Here is a 14653-nt window from a genome sequence, read left to right as displayed (position 1 = left end):
TCCCCCCCTTTTTAAAAAAAAAAAAAAAAAAAACCTTTCAAAAAGAAAAAGATCTGATGCACATGTAAAGGTCAAAATACACAAAACCTAGGCAATGGGACACTTGGCTGTTCTGCTAAACCCTATGTCTGTCTGTTTGAAAATTTTCATTAACAAAAAAGGGGAACAATATATAGGGAAATATTCCATGGTAGCACAAGAGCAGAAAAATTGAAAACAGCTTAAATATTCAACTGAGGAGCAGTTATCATATATCCACTCTATCCTGCTTTTAGAGCAAGACAGGTCTCTATATACCACCCACCCAACAAGTACACAAAGTAAAGAGCAAATACAGAGCAATGCCATTCAGTATTTAAACTTTGCAATTCTATTCACTCGGGGAACATCTGGGTGGCTTAGTCAGTTAAGCATCTTGACTCTTCCTTTCAACTCAGGTCATGATGTCGGGTCCCGGGTTCAAGCCCCACATTGTTGGGGAGTCAGTTTCCCCTCTCCCTCTGCTCCCTGCCCCCACTTGCACGCTCTAAAATAAATTTTCTCTAAAAAAATAGTTCTATTACTTGGCATTGGTTGAACTTGTTCCAATAACCAGGTACTACTATTACAATTTTTAAGTTACTCTTTCCCAAAGTGTAGTGAGGGTTGGTGAAAACAGAACAGGTAAGCTCCTACATTGCTAGTGGTAGTATAAATTGGTAGGAGCTTGTTGGAAAGCAATTTGCCACAAAAATAACCCATTCCTTTTAATTTGGCAGTTCCACTTTGGGAATTTTTGCCCTAAGGCTCTATTCTGAATTATGTCAAGATATGTGTATCGGGATGTTTCCTGAAGCTTTGCCACTGATCATGAAAACTCAGAAGCAACCATATCCAACTAAGGAACTGTTAGATATGTTGTGTTGCTATTCAAAACATTTCTGAAGACTGATGATATGGGTAAAAGTTTTGCGATACACTGAGAAAATTCTGTTAGAAACCAGTATGATACCAATGTATTTTAAAATATCTACATGCACAATACTAGCTAAACATAAAAGTATTAAATTATGATTATCTCTTAATGGAGTTATCTACAGATGATTTTTCATTTTCTTCAGCATGCCTGTATTTTCTAGTTTTGCTCAAATAAAGAGTATACTACTGTTGTCATCAGCCAAAAGCCTAAAACCTTTTAAGTAATGCCTATAATGAAAACAAGTGATTATCTCAGGGTGGTAGAATTTTTAGTGATTATTCTTTTGTGTTCACTGTTTCGCCTTTTATCTGCAATAAGCATGTATCACTTATGAAACTGAGTAACAAACAGTAGATAGATAAGGTCTGGTGCCCCGAAGAGCCTGTCAGAAAAGATGTAGCTGAGCTATGAGAAGTGCCAGGCCCAGAGAGTGACCTGGGGGTGAGATACACATGGAATGTGATGGTCATTAAGATCTCATCGACCATGACTTGCCAATGAGCATCCAAAGAAGAGGCACCAAATTCAGCTGTTGTCCCGGAGCTCACTTTTGCAGTTGTTTGCCAGGCCCACCCCAGCCTAATGAGCTTTTCTACCTCCTTGGGCTCCCCAGGCTCCTGTCTGAGGACTATATTCAACCTCCTCCCTCTTCACTCCATCTGGTTATGATCCACTCTCGGGTCAGCATGAGTTGGCTTCTCTCACCTTTGGATGCCTGATAAAACAAGCCCTGAGACCTATGAATAAGAAGAACTGACAGACGTTAACTGTGACCTCCCTCAAACCAACCCTGACACTTGTGCACTCTTTCCTTCTTCCTACAACAAACTGCACAATAAGGATATTTAACATATCCTCCTCCGAGTAGCTGGTATTTGGGGTGGAGGACTCTCTATTAACCAACTTACAGTTTACAGATATCTGTAAAGTTGACAAAAGAAGTTTTCTTTGTTCCTACTCGGACGACCTGTGGAGGTTTCATGACAAATTTCCTTTTCTCTCCAGCAACCATATCTGGATTCTTTTCCCTCATAATGTTGAATACTCGATTCAGTAGCTAGAGAGAAACAAATGGTATTCACATACATTCTTATTAATAGCAGGAGTATAAAATTCCCACTTGAGTCACTGTTTTATCTTCAAGCAAAGCAAACATCACTTTTTACTAAACACAGTCCTCGCTTTGGCAGCACATACACACTTCTTTGCTAACACACACAACTTATCATGTCTACATGTTCTGGCAGCACCTTAAGAATAGCACTCAATTCTCAAGCAGGATCTGGTCCATTAGGGATGCTCAGCGATACTGAGTTCAAAGCTGAATGAATGAAGGAATGAGCCCTACTAACTTCGCTATTTCTATGGGAAAGTATATCATACATGGAAAAGTAAGATTCAGGAAAGTCCAAACAAACTAACTCAACTCACCCTGGCCCTAAATTAAGGTACCCCCTTCCTCTACTGCTCTCCCAATTAAGGGGCTCCATGTCTGCAGAAGTTCATGGATTCAGATGGAGCAGTGAATACCATAATACTGAACTCTGGGCACTGGAGGGCATCAGGCAGCCCAGCGCACTGATTGTGTGACCTCCCCGGGTCTGTTTCACTATCTGCTCTTCAATGGCCCTTCCAATTCAGTATGGCAATTTGCTCTTCAGGAGTGCTTGGGTGGCTCAGTTGGTTAAGTATCCGACTCTTGATTTCAGCTCAGGTCTTGATCTCAGGGTCATGAGATGGGAGCCCGGGCTCCACACTCAGCAGGGAGTCTGCTGGAGATTCTCTTTCCCTCTGCCCCTCCCTGCACACTGCACATGCTCACTCTCACAAATAAATATTAAAAAATAAGTAAATAAAGATCTTGTTCTTTAATTCTAGCAAACATCTTAGCCCCTTTTCATAACAAAATTTACCTTACCTCCTCATATGTGTAGTCTCTTTCTGAGCCTGCCCAAGCAGGACCTGTCTGGTTACTGAATGAGATACCATCATCTTTTTTGCTGTCTTCATCTTCTAAAGCTACAGATAATAAAGACCGTAAGAATGAGGGGTAGGCAGTAACAAAGTGGGGGGGGGGTGAAGCAGATCTAGAGAAATGAAAGCTTCAAAGACATTTGTCTTCCCTCCTGCATAAAAGCGTCAAGGCTCACAAACAACCTGTTACTTCGTCAAGACAGGGATGTTACAACTTTCATAAATAACCCTTAATAGAGACCTCTCTAATTAGAAATTCGTGATAACAGACACACTGAATTATTTCTTGATTTAACAAACACAAGATAACATAACGCACTGGGATAACTAGAGGAAAAAAATCCAGCTGTTTTGAAGCGCTTAAGAAATATCCACATCCATAAAAATCCATCTGCTAAACTCAAGTTCTCTAAAGAACTTTAGTACTTAGAACTAATAAAACAGCACTTTTAACAAAAAAATGAAAAAAAAACCTTTTTTGAACATCATTTAAGATCTAGTTACAGCTAGTATAATCCCAGTTGCCAAATTCTTCCCCCATGAAATCTTGAACTGTCATTATCAAGTTAGATATCCTTTCCTTTCAGTTTCCATTATCAGGCAATGGAAATAAGGAGAACAGAAAAATAAGAAAGGTCATCAAAGAGACTAGGCCAAAGTCTTGAGTAACCTAGAAATGAGCTGCCGAGCCCCAACTGAGCTGCCAAGCCCCAATATTACCTTCATCTTTCTCTAGTACTTCATCCTCGTCTGGGAACTTAACGTTCTTCTTTTTCTTCTTTTTATTGCCAAGCATAATGTCAAGGTCATCCTCTGGTTCAGCTGGTTCTTGGATATCACTTTCAATCTTCAGATCCTAAGAAATCGAGATAAGAATCAACATTTTGATACTAGGACTATTTTTTTTAAATGACATGGGCTGACATTTTGGAGGAAAATAAATATTCATAATTGTAGTTATAGATAAGCAATGTCTCTCACAGGTGAACCAAACTGGCTCAGAAAGTCTGTCATTAAGGGGCACCTGGGTGGCTAAGTCAGTTAAGTATCTAAGTCATGAGCCCTATGTCCGGCTCTGTGCTCAGTGGGGAGTCTGCCTGTCCCTCTCCCTGCTCGTGCCCTCTCTCAAATACATAAAATCTTTAAAAAATAAATAAATAGGGGTGCTAGGTGGCTCAGTTGGTTAATCATCTGCCTTTGGCTCAGGTCATGATCTCAGGGTCCTGGGATCAAGCTCTGCGTTGGGCTCCCTGCTCAGTGGGGAGTCTGTTTCTCTTCTCCCTCTGTGCTGTTGCTCACTCTCATGTAAATAAATAAAATCCTAGAAATAAATAAATAAATAAATAAAGTGTCATTTAAACTGGAAGTTAAAACACCTTTTTTTTTTTTTAAAGTAGGCTCCACACCCAATGTGGGGCTTGAATTCACCACCCTGAGATCAAAGAGTCACATGCTCTTCTGACTGAGCCAGACAGGCACCCCTCTTTAAGACACTTTTGTGGCATCTTTTCCTTTATCCATCAGCCTCGAGATCTTATAATTATTGCTCATGTTTCCAAACCAGGCCACTTTCAAAATCACCTAGAAATCTTTAAAAGATTCCTATATCAGGACACCTGGGTGACACAGTCAATTGAGCATTTGACTCTTGGTTTCCGCTCAGGTTGTGATCTTGGGGTCATAAGATCAAGCCCTGCACTGAGCTTCACGCTCAGTGCACAGTCTGCCTGAGATTCTCTCTCCATCTCCCTGTCCCTCCCACTCATGTGAGCTCTCTAAAATAAATAAATAAATAAATAAAATTGTAAGGAAAAAAAAAAAAGATTCCTGCATCTTCTGGTTGACAATCTTCAGCAGGAACAGGGTTCAGGAGTAAAGAAGTTTCTAAGTATTCTGATGCAATCAATGGGAGTGTTTTTTTCCTCTTGACACCAAATACGTGTATTTTTCCCACAGCTATTGTCCAACTCTCTGACACTAACTAGGTGGCCTGTGATTCAATTCAATTCTAACACTACCCATGCTCAGTGACAGATTCTACAGGTTTAATGGCTCAGTATCACAAGACTGTCCTTACTTCAGAGGACAATGCAAGTACAGGGTAAATGTTTTACCCACATTTAATCTGCCTTGACTACAAATTCAGAACCCCCCCATTTAATAATCTGCTAGAACGACTTGGAAAAGCACTTTACTTAACTATTACCATTTTATTATAAAGGATACAATTCAGTAACAGCCAAATGGAAGAGATGCATAGAGCAGAGCAAGAAAAGGGGGGAGGGAGGCAGGTGCAGAGCCTTCTCTGGTTATACCACTCGCCCAACAGCCCAACATGTTCACAAACCCTGAAGCTCTCTAACCCCCGCTGTTGAAAGGTTTTATGGAGGTTTCATTATGTAGTCAGGATTAATTAAATCATTACCCATTGGTGACTGAACTCCAGCCCCCTTCCCTGGAGAAGTGTGTATGTGAAAGTTCTAATCCTCTAATCATGGCTTAAGCTTTCTGACAACCAGCCTCCACCCTAAAGCTATCCAGGAGCTCCCAGCCACTAGTCATCTCTCAAAGGACACTTTTATCACTCCAGAGATGCCAAGGGTTTTAGAAGCTGTGTGCCAGGAACTGAGGACAAAGACTAAATATTTATTTTTTATTATACCACAGTCAGCCTGGCACCAGACTGTGAAGAGGTCTTTGGGCATCATTTCAATAGATGACATCATGAAAGAGGGAAAAGGCAGAACCCAGAGAATTACAGTCACCTGATGAATGGATGGAGACAAGGTAAAGCTTGATTCCAAGATTAGCTGCTATAGTTATAGATGTAAACAGGGCACTAGAAATGAGTCAAACACCCCAGAGATCAGAAAGGGCCAGTCTCAGTCTCTAGTCTTCTAATCTCTCCATTCTTTCATCAGCTTATCCGGCTTCCCATCCTGAAGTGTGTTGTCAATATTACCTATCAACATCCATTTGTGCATGCCTACATCCTGAATTACTCTGACATTGGCCACTGTAATTTCATAAATCTTAGCAGAAAAATTGGAATAGCTGGGAGTAAATGACGTGCAGCCTTGAGATCCCAAATCCAGCTATATAGTCTCAAGGCCATATTTGGCCATCAAAAACCAATTAGCTCATGTGTATTAGCTAGATAACAGATAAACAAGAAAGCAGATATTAACTTAGTCTCTAAGATGACAATCATTAAACAAGAAACTTAAATATGCTGATATAAATTAGCACACAACAGCTAATTTATAGTCCTATACTATTTATTTACTTCATTCCAGTTAAGATCCACTTCCAAACTGAGGCAAAGACCCAGTGAAACACAGAAAACGGCACACTGTTTTTCAAGATTTTTCAAAAGCCCTGTGATGGTCTGAAAATGCAGGCAGACGAGTAACCCAATACCCAGTATCTTAAAAACACTTTAGTTTCAAGTTAAACTCCATGTCTTACCTGATGAGGATACTTGTAGTAACAAGCTATGCTATGCCTTCAATAGCAGAGAAAAAAGTGTTTAAGCACTTAGCAGAGCTTGTAAGTGACTCTTCAGGACAAAAGCTACTAGAGAAACTGACCAACAAAACCTTGTCAACCAAGACCTTCTATAGCACATGTGGTATGTCACCTTGTTACCCAGGATAGTTAAACCTCATTTGTTCAGTATAATCTGAATATTTCTTTGTTTCCCTACAACAGTAGAAGAGAAGAGAATCCCCAAACAGGGACAGAGTAAGATAAATCCAGGTAAAATCATCTTGTTCTAAAGGAGTCTAAATTATTCCTGAACTAAAATAATCTCTGAAAAGGAAAAATACCTTATTCATTTCAGTACCTTAGCAATTAGCACACAATGCCTGACTCACTGTTAATTATCAATACGTATTTGCTGAATTAACCAAGTTATCAAAATTGTGACATTGTTTCCAAAACTGAATGAATTACTGTATACATTTCCTATTACATGTGGGACACACCTTATTTGAGTTTGAGCAAATAAACTATTCACCAAAGAAAAACTGGGGTAGAAAACATAAAATGGGACAGTACATGTGTATGTGTGCTCTCATGCTTGCTCCTTCTCACTTGTATATACACAAAATTGCTATTATCCTGGATTTTTAAAATAAATGTGTGGGCTCTGCTCAAGATTCCTGAATAGGGTCTTAGAATAGAAACTCTAAGTAAGGGAATAACAGACTTTTAGCTCCTTCTTGATCCATCTTCCTTTTATCCACCTACCCACCTATGTATCTATCCTTGTTCAAAAGAATTTTGAGATATTTATATTGGAAACTGAGCCAGTAACAAGATAACCGCAAGGCCTTATGTCCCTAAAAGACCAGAGAACCCCATAAAACCAGCCTAAATGCTCCTGTTCTCCTACAGGCCATAAAATCATCAGCCACCATCCACCACAAGCTGGGGTTCTTTTTTTTGCTGCTCAGAGGAACACACATAAGTTTGTGTATCTTCAACATGCTACCAAAGTCTAACAGAAGAAACCATAAGAATATATGCTCCACAGGATTTCTCACTTATAGGAATCTCTCTCCTCAGCCAATCTCAGTGTGGTTAACGACCAAGGGCATTTTGTAATCATCTTAATAGCACGCAATACCATGTATAAAACTCAATTTATATTCCTTTAAACCATAATCTCTTTAAGATACCTAGTCAGACACAATCCCAAGAAAATGACCTTAACACTGATCAAGTACTTAATAACAAAAGCAAAGCTGTTAAGACACAAGACAAAAAGAAACATCAGCCATTAGCAACCTTTCAAGAGGTCAAATTTTACCTTCAATAAGAAAGCAATACTACCTTTACACCTTCTTCAGCTTCATCAATATCAAATATCTTTTTTGTTTTTTTCTTCTTTTTCTTCTGATTAAAGAAGTTCAAGTCATCTAAATCATCAGAAGCATCTAAAAAGAGATAATTAAGGGTAAAAATTATAACAACTAGCAGAAGGTACAGCACAAACCGAATTAAACCAACATTTCAGCTATTAATTAGTTAAGCCACCAGAATGGAAAGACTGGGTATTCATCAGTGCAGTGGTCTCTCTACAACCCAAGGTTACGGTTCTGGAAAAAACAATGGCAGGTCAAATTGAAGCTTTGTAGGAAAAACCTGGTTAGGGGACCATGTTGGGAATATTTATTTAGTAATCTGGCCATACCATGCCTCATTGTTCCCATGGCAAAATCAGAGTTCTCACACAATTACCAAGGCTCTCTAGTTTTATCTCTCCATTTCTGCCTACCCTCACAGCTACCAACCCGTAATTCCTGGTTCCAGTCCAACTGAACTACTTCCACTTCTTAATGCAGCATGTGTGGTCTCTTACCTAAGCCCCCATCAGCCCTCATATGGCACTTACCTTCATCTCACTGGATCTTGGTTAGAAGGAACTTCTACCAAGAAGCCTTCTCTAAGTCTATCCCCCAACTGGGTTTTAGGTGCCTCCTAAGTGTCTTGATAGAAACTTCTGTTACTCCAACAGAGGTACTAACTGGCTTTTCTATCTTCCTACGGCTACTATGGTGCTACACTTTTTTTCATCTAAATCCTAGTGGTTAGCTTATTGTTACTAAAATCAATCACTCAACAAAAGGCCTTATAAAGTATATGACATATCCACCGATAGCAATAATGGGTTTATTCAATAAGTCTTCCAACTGTCCTGCCCTACTGTACACTAAGAATATTTTAGGATCCCTCTGCTACAAAGTTTTTCAAGGAGTTATTTATGAATTCATTTTGTCTTATTACAAGAATGTCTTACTTTTCAAGTTTGTTTTAAACATGTATAAGACGCTTAGCACAAGCCAGATCTCAATGAATGTCAGTTCTCCCCATCGGTAGCAGTGTCTTATGTTCAGCAGACATGTTTCCAGGAACCAAACGGTGTCTATGTTAGAGCACAAGAGGGAATAACTAATGCTGGTGTCTAATCCAAACATTTTAGGCGGTAATTTTAATCTTTTCTATAGATTCTCAGATTTGCTAAGATACAAAACTGCCACTTCTGCTCCTATGTCTTTCTGCCTACACTCAAATACAACTACAATTAAAACGGGAAAAGAGACTGGACAAGTTAGACTGGAAAAACCAGGCCTGGAATGATGAGGTTTTGTCATCTCTGCAACTTGTGGATTTGGTAGGAATTTCTCTGGAACAAGTCTATCAGAAATCTGGCAAGATCCAGTGCACACAACATGTTGATAGTCTCAACTTCACTTACCAGGCTAAGAGGTCACCGTAGGCACAAAATCCAAAACACTCACAGAAGAGAACCAGGTCTCACAGGACAACAGTGGACTCTTTCATATCTACAACTCACCTTTTTTCCTACTGTCCTCTTCATCGGCTTCTACATCTTTGTCCTCAGTTGGCTCTGGTTCTACTTCTTTTGTTTCTGAGGGCTGAGTTTCTTCCGTCTGGGCATCCCCTTCCTCATCTAACATAAAAGGCTTCTTCTTCTTCTTTTTCTTCTTGCTCATAGTAGGATCAAAAATCATCTGTTTAAAAAAAAGAAAAAGGAACCAAGTGATTGTTTTTAAAGATACTCACATTCCAAATATGTTGTATACTCAAAAAGCATACTTGAAAGTACAACAATATATGGTACATTAAAGTACCAAAAAGGATTTTGCAAACACACAAAAAGTCCATCCAATCACCTTCCCTTATTAGGGGTGGGGGAGGGGTATGGTTTGGAAACAACACACCTGCCTTTAAATTTGTAGATTCTCACAAGATACAGCAACTTCACTTTTAAATTTCATGAGCAAATTTGGAGACTTTATAAATGTATTGTGGAACTTGGGAAGGGACCTTAGCAACAAATTATGCTATGTCCTTCACTTTATGGATGAGAAAACCAATGCCTCAGCAGCTTATACATGTTTTATTTATGGCTGGTTACCTGGGTTTGCTACGCCAGGAGACTGGACCTGATAAAAAATTAAAATAAAAATTTCTCCCATCCCCCCCCCCCCCCCAATTCAGACAAATCTTTAAGAAAATCCATCAGCAACCCTTCCTATAGCAAATCTCTAAGTAAGAGAAACTTCCATACAACCTTTTATTTTGCTTTTTGTTTCAGGAACATTAAGTTTTCTTAGTTATTTTAAATATAATGTCCACTAGAGAGTAAGTAAAAAACTATTACTTGTTTTAGACAACTTGTGTATACTGATCACTTGGGAAAAATATAGATTGCTATTGTAGACACAACAGTTTAACATTTAGAGTAGTTGCCTGGTAGAATGGAAAGAGGTCTTTGAAGTCAAGTAGAATTGGATTCAAGTCCCAAGTATTTTTCTCTAAGCCCTTACCAATCTTTGTCCAAATTTGACCATGCTTAAATTTAGGATTTTGCCCAATGATCTGTTGTGACAGAGTGTGAAAGAGAAGTATTTGAAAGCACAGGTCTGGAGTCCAACTAGACTGAATTCAAATCTGACTTTGGCACTTACTTGTACTACTCCAGGTAAGTTTTTGCCCTCTGCATGCCTCATTTGTAAAATGGAGATCAGTAGCAGAACCAAAAACAAACCTCACAAGATTATTGGGAGGATTAAATGAGTAATTAAATATAAAACACTTGGCACAGTGCCTGGCACAAAGTACTCAATAAGTTAGCAATTATTATAATTTACATAATGCTTTATAGTTCACAAAGCACGGTATCTCTTGATTCCTATCACTGAAATTTCATCAACTCAGGATGATCAAATTTCCAAGACATACCATGAAACTCAAAAACTTCCCCAAAATCGATTCCAATTAACTTAAATTTCTTTATGACCCAAGTACATTAGAGAAACTGAGCTACACTGAAACCAAACTAGGGTCTGTAATAAGGTAGGGTAGTTATTGTCCTCACCCAATAAAGAATAATCTGCAAGACATTCTAGAACATGACACAGCCTCATTTCAAAGATTTCCTCACCTATCTTCATAAAGATTTAATTGTGTAGCAAATGAATAATTCTGAAATGCAGTCAGTCTCAAGAACACTACTGAGCAAACTTAAAGAAGCGGATATAAAAAAATAAATAAAAAATAAGGAAGACTGAAGTAGCAGGAGGAAGTTCCCCACTGCTAACCTGTTAGGCCTTGGGTCACTGTACATGGAATGTTGCAATCTATTCCTGGGAGGTAGCCAGTTTACCCTCATTCCTGAAATATGGAGATTTGGCAAAAGGGCTGCACACCAGATGCTAGAAATTTGGTTGTCCTGCAGGGCTTACAATTTATTGCATTTTTCCCCCAAGTATCAAGTTCTGGAATATTAATTATCTTTTAACTATTCTGCAGCAAGACAGACCAAAGACAGGAGGGATTCTCAAATCAGAGGACAGCCTCACAGCTCTTACCCTCTGAAAAACATTTGTACTTAAGTCTACAGGCAAACAGTTTGGTTGTAGCCTTGTAAAGAGTAATAAACACGCAGGAATTATACACCGATATAATTAACATCTCTCACAATTACTGTCTCTGGATACTTAAGACATATAGTCACTGCCGCATATACTCACACCTCCTAGCAAAGTAAAGTTTCAAAATAAGGAAACCAGATCCCAAGATAGTGCCTAGGACAGGACTCCCCCATATACAAGGCCATGTCAGTCCTGAGTGAAAAAATGTTTTTGTTTTAAGATTTTCATGTCTGACTTACAAATTATATTCAAAATGTTTTATGAGACTAGTTTGGATTTGAGAAGCAAATAGTTGCTGACAGTACACTTATGAAAAACCACAGAATCTCTTGAGCTATTTTTTTTTTTTTAAGTCTACAACAAAGCTTTCAAAAACAGCTTCCCACGTTCAACTTCCCAGGTTGGGTTAGAGAATGCGAAAAAGCTTCATGAAAGTGGTAACCTACTCTCATCCATCAGGATTTACCCAAGATGATAACTTCATGGCCACACCACACCCAGGAAGCAAGTGTTACAAAACCTAGAGAAGCAAGGTGAGAACAAATGCTAAATACTGTCATCTCTGCTTGACAGGATCCTGGGAGATTTTTATTTCTTTGTATTCTTCTGTGTTTTGTAAACTTTGTACAACACACATTTCATTTTTAATCATAAACTTTTTTTTTTAGTTTAAAGCTTCTTTTGTAAAACATCCTACCACGTTGTGTGAAAACCTAATGGTTCTGACACCTTGTAAATGGGGCCTAGTAATAAGAGGTAATCTCAGCTACTGACAACACTTAAAAAAAACTGGTCTGAAAAATATGAATGCCTGCAGATTAGGGAATTTTCCGTAATTCTAGAACACTGCTTTTTAAAGGTCATGGTTCCACTAGGTTAAAGAAAGTTATATTTTGGTGAGTTTCTGGCTTAATCACCAGGTTTAAAAAGAAATGTATGCAGTTTATGTCAATTATACATCAATAAAGTGTTTAAAGAAGGAAATGTAAAGAAAATGGGGGGGGGGACTAACAGTACGTCCTTTAACCCTCTATCCTAGCCCAGAACTTGTACTCTTGGGGAGACCCTGGCAGTTTATAAGTCGTTTCCACGTACAACTTTTCACTTGATCCTTACAAGTCTGTAAAGTGGTCAGAAGTTAAGGACTGGCCTAAGAATACTAATCTACTCCATAGTACTGAGGAACCCGACCCTTCACATACCTCCAGAGTGGAAGCCAAAGGCTGAATTTCTAGTCCCACTAACTTGCTGTGTGATCTTGGGCAAGTTAACCTTCCTAGGCCCTAATTCCCTGCCTATAAAATGAAGTTGGACTTCACAGACCAGTGAAGTGCTAAGCTGCTTAATACTTTATTGGCTTCCAAAGCCCTCTGTTGGAATGCTGGTTCTGCATTTTTGCTTGACAAAATCTTGTTCACCCTTTAATAATTTATTCACATTCCACTCCCTTCAAAACTTGATCCCACTGGTAAAACTGAATCCTCCACCTCCCCATATTGCTATGTTGAAATGTCCCTGTTTCTTCTACCGCTGTAGCTACTAGATCTCTTAACTCCCTTACAACACTTCTAAGTACTTTACCATAAACCCCCCACACAGGTACTTTACAGTACCTATATAGGCACTGTTAAAGTTAGGAAAAGCTTAGAAAATGGGTAGGGGAAAAAACAAACATGAATCATGGCCACTGTCAGAACTTTTGAAATACAGCAGCCAGAGCAATGTCTTGGAAGGTCAGAGCATGACATCCAAGCAAGAACCACCTACTTCATTTAGACTCTCAGTTTATCTCCTAACAGAACAAGTCTCCCAGTTACCTAGATCGAGGCAGTATTGCAAAGATCTGGAGTTCTACTACTGGCTCCGCCACTTACTATTTAATCATGGGCATCATACAACTCTCTCAGCCTCAGTTCTCTCATCTCTAAAATGGGCGTAACGATACCAATTTTACACGGTTGTGAAAATCAAATGTGAAACTCGAATCTCCTCCTCCAGAATAATATCCAAATTCCTTAATTTGGTCTTCAAATCCCTCCACGAATTAGCCACCACATAACACTTCAAGGGAATTAACTCCAACCAAATTGGAGAATATCCTTTCTGTGAGCACATGTACTTGCCTTCTTAACCACTGCCTTTGCCCCGTCATCAGGCCTTTTCACTACTGCGGAAATTCTAAGCATCGTTCAGGGTCTACCTAAAAAAAAAACCAACGCTCGAGAAAGCCTCGATTCTTTCCTCCTCCTCTCCAAGGCGCTATAGGCCAAGCACCCCAATATTTACAAAGTGAATTATAAATTCAAGAGCTTTTTTTTTTTCCTGGGTGGGAGACCCGTCTGATTTTACATGAACTGGTACAAATATGGCTAAGAAGGACTTAAGAAAATTTGCTGAGATACAAGCACGACGGTGGAAAAAGATCCAGCCAGCTTCACAGCCCGATCTTCCCGCTCACGTCGCTGAGAGCTCTCTTTCAGGAAGGCTCAGGGACTCTCGCCCTAAAACTTTCCGTGTGAGTCACTTATTGAGGTTGAAGGGTCTCTTCCTCTGTTCTATCTCCCTCACCCCTCGGTCCTTTAAAGAGATAATGCTCGAGATGAGAATAAGGGCGGATACCGGCCAGGACAAGGCAGCCTGCAAAGTTTTTAACGAGGGCGCCCCGCCGGAGCTGAGGAAAGCTCCTCTCAGCACTCCTGGCGCCCGGCGAGGAGAGTTGGAGCCGCACTGTCAAATCGAAAGGAATGCAGGGGTCGGCAGCCCCAATCTCGTTCTTTCGAGGCAGTACCCGGGCATTCAATCCCCCTTCTGGGAGGGCGACTCAACGAGCTCTCAATTCCGGAAACGCCGGCCAGAGGAGGACGCAGGCCTCGGCGCCGCCGCCCTAAGGAGAGCCGGGCGCGACCCGGCCCGCTGCTCCGAAGTCCTCACCGGCTCTACCGCTCCCAGCAGCCTAGGCCCGGCTGCCCCACATGGCGGCGGCCGGCCGCTAGGCCGCAGGCCCGGTCTCCCACACTGGGGTGGGTTAGGCTCTCCGCCTCAGTCCTTAGCCCTAGAACCAGGCTCAGGCCCTCACCTCGTCCCCGGACATGGCTGCGTCTCGAGTGGGCTCGGCACGGACGGGAAGTCGGACGGGTCAGCCCCAGGCCCCGGTGGCAGCGCGGCTTCTACCGACACCTCTCCTACCACCGCACTAGGCTCTTGCATCAGCGAAAGGGAACGACACCCCGCCCTCTCTTCCCAAGCGTTGGAA

General features: G+C 40.5%; 1 protein-coding gene across 2 annotated transcripts in view; it reads right to left on the bottom strand.

Moving 5' to 3' along the window:
- EIF2S2 (eukaryotic translation initiation factor 2 subunit beta) overlaps positions 1-14631 on the bottom strand; it is an 18332-nt gene extending 3701 nt beyond the window's left edge. Inside the window, exons 1-7 of one of the 2 annotated variants that reach the window (XM_019796571.2) lie at positions 14477-14613; positions 13524-13600; positions 9297-9474; positions 7772-7875; positions 3653-3788; positions 2877-2977; positions 1867-2015 (exon numbers count right to left, since the gene is read on the bottom strand). In XM_019796571.2, the coding sequence (XP_019652130.1) occupies positions 1867-2015; positions 2877-2977; positions 3653-3788; positions 7772-7875; positions 9297-9474; positions 13524-13586 (731 nt within the window). In that variant the 5' untranslated portion in view covers positions 13587-13600; positions 14477-14613. Of the gene's footprint in view, positions 1-1866; positions 2016-2876; positions 2978-3652; positions 3789-7771; positions 7876-9296; positions 9475-13523; positions 13601-14476 lie in introns of both variants that reach the window. The other variant, XM_002916392.4, reaches the window with a different exon arrangement.
- Positions 14632-14653: the final 22 nt, after the last annotated feature.

Source organism: Ailuropoda melanoleuca, chromosome 13, assembly GCF_002007445.2.
Source record: "Ailuropoda melanoleuca isolate Jingjing chromosome 13, ASM200744v2, whole genome shotgun sequence".
In the NCBI taxonomy this organism is placed as follows: Eukaryota; Metazoa; Chordata; class Mammalia; order Carnivora; family Ursidae; genus Ailuropoda; species Ailuropoda melanoleuca.
This window is presented reverse-complemented; position numbering and strand designations above follow the sequence as displayed.